The sequence below is a fragment of the Formica exsecta genome, unplaced genomic scaffold, assembly GCF_003651465.1.
Source record: "Formica exsecta isolate Colony F162 unplaced genomic scaffold, ASM365146v1 scaffold3300, whole genome shotgun sequence".
NCBI classification, from domain to species: Eukaryota; Metazoa; Arthropoda; class Insecta; order Hymenoptera; family Formicidae; genus Formica; species Formica exsecta.
The window spans coordinates 1-1,509 of NW_021850555.1; the positions used below are offsets into that span (position 1 = coordinate 1).

Below are 1,509 nucleotides of genomic sequence, written 5' to 3' on the forward strand. Positions count from 1 at the left end.
TTCTCGGAACTCGCTCAGCTACTAACTCATGACGGCACCACTTGGATCTTTAATCCCCCGGCAGCCCCCCCACTTCGGCGGTAAATGGGAGGCCGCAGTCAAATCGGTCAAGCATCACCTACGACGGACTATAGGCGAGACTGCCCTAACCTATGAAGAACTTACAACTCTTCTGGTCCAAATCGAGGCAGTCCTCAACTCTAGACCATTGTGCCCACTGTCAGATGACCCGGAAGACCTGGCAGCCCTCACTCCCGGGCATTTCATCATCGGAGCAGCGCCAACAACAATTCCTGAGCCATCTCTCACCTCAGTGCCTCTCACAAGGCTGTCTCGGTGGCAGCTCATTCAGCAGCAACTCCAACACTTCTGGTCGCGTTGGTCAGCTGAATGTCTTCAACGTCAGCTCGCAATATCAAAATGGCATCATCCCTCCACGCAAATCAAGGTCGGCTCTCTTGTACTTCTCACGGATGAGAGATTCCCTCCATCAAAATGGCTTCTTGCTCGGGTCACACAACTTCATCTTGGTTCGGACGGTCTATGCAGAGTGGTCACCCTCAAGACGGCCACCACAGAACTCAAGCGGCCTATCACCAAGTTAGCAGTGCTTCCGATGACACCAGATCAACCCTCACTCACAAGGCAATCAACTACTGATCCGGCCTCACCATCATCAAGATCATAATTCTTCAACGCTGTTGTAGAAGGCGGGCGGAATGTTCAGGAAATATCGCTCCCTTTTCTCAATCTTTGCACCGGCATCTCACTTACTCTAGTCCTTCTCTCTAGCATTCTCTCTCTCTTCCTTTTTCCTCTTGTACGCGGCCGTGACCCAATCCCGCAGCCTGTCCTATCAATCTAACTAGTCTCGCGCAATGTTATCACCCAATCAAAAGCACGCTCTCAGGACCTTATCCGCGCTCCTGCGTCGATATCGACCCTTACGGAAATCCTCGATCATTCTGTGAGTACCGGTCTATCGTGACGCACGTTGCCTTTAGAACAGTTTTCGCTCTCTGAATATTCGGTTTAGATTCTCGTGGCTCTGCTCAAGTGAACTCTAATACGGTTGTCTCAAACGGTCATTGTCATCTCCCGGAAATTAACAGCATCAAATTTAAGAATCATACGCGCGTGAAGTGTGCGCTATCCCTTCTCGGGACACCGGGGACTTGTACGCAGTTATCGTACGAAGCACGCGGTACGTCGTAGAGCGACGTAACATTCTCTTGCAACCTCTCTCGAATTCCTCGGCGGATTTCGCGGTCGTTCTCAATTACAAACTATAGAATTATTGCATAAGATCCTAGACTAATAAGATTTAGTGTAATTATTAGAACAAAGCGAGATATCATTGCTAGAAGAATTGTGAAGTGCGGCTCATATTTCTTTGTGTGTGTGACTTATTTCTTTGTGTGAGTGACTCATTTCTTTGTGTGTGTGACTCATTGACTGTTCTGCCCGACACCCCCGAAACCAAACATTTCTCGGGTTATTTATTAAACA

General features: G+C 48.7%; 1 protein-coding gene across 1 annotated transcript; it reads left to right on the forward strand.

Moving 5' to 3' along the window:
* Positions 1-28: 28 nt before the first annotated feature.
* On the forward strand, positions 29-688 carry LOC115238290. Its single transcript, XM_029811977.1, has one exon. The coding sequence runs from the start codon at positions 29-31 to the stop codon at positions 686-688; it is 660 nt and encodes a 219-aa protein (XP_029667837.1).
* Positions 689-1,509: the final 821 nt, after the last annotated feature.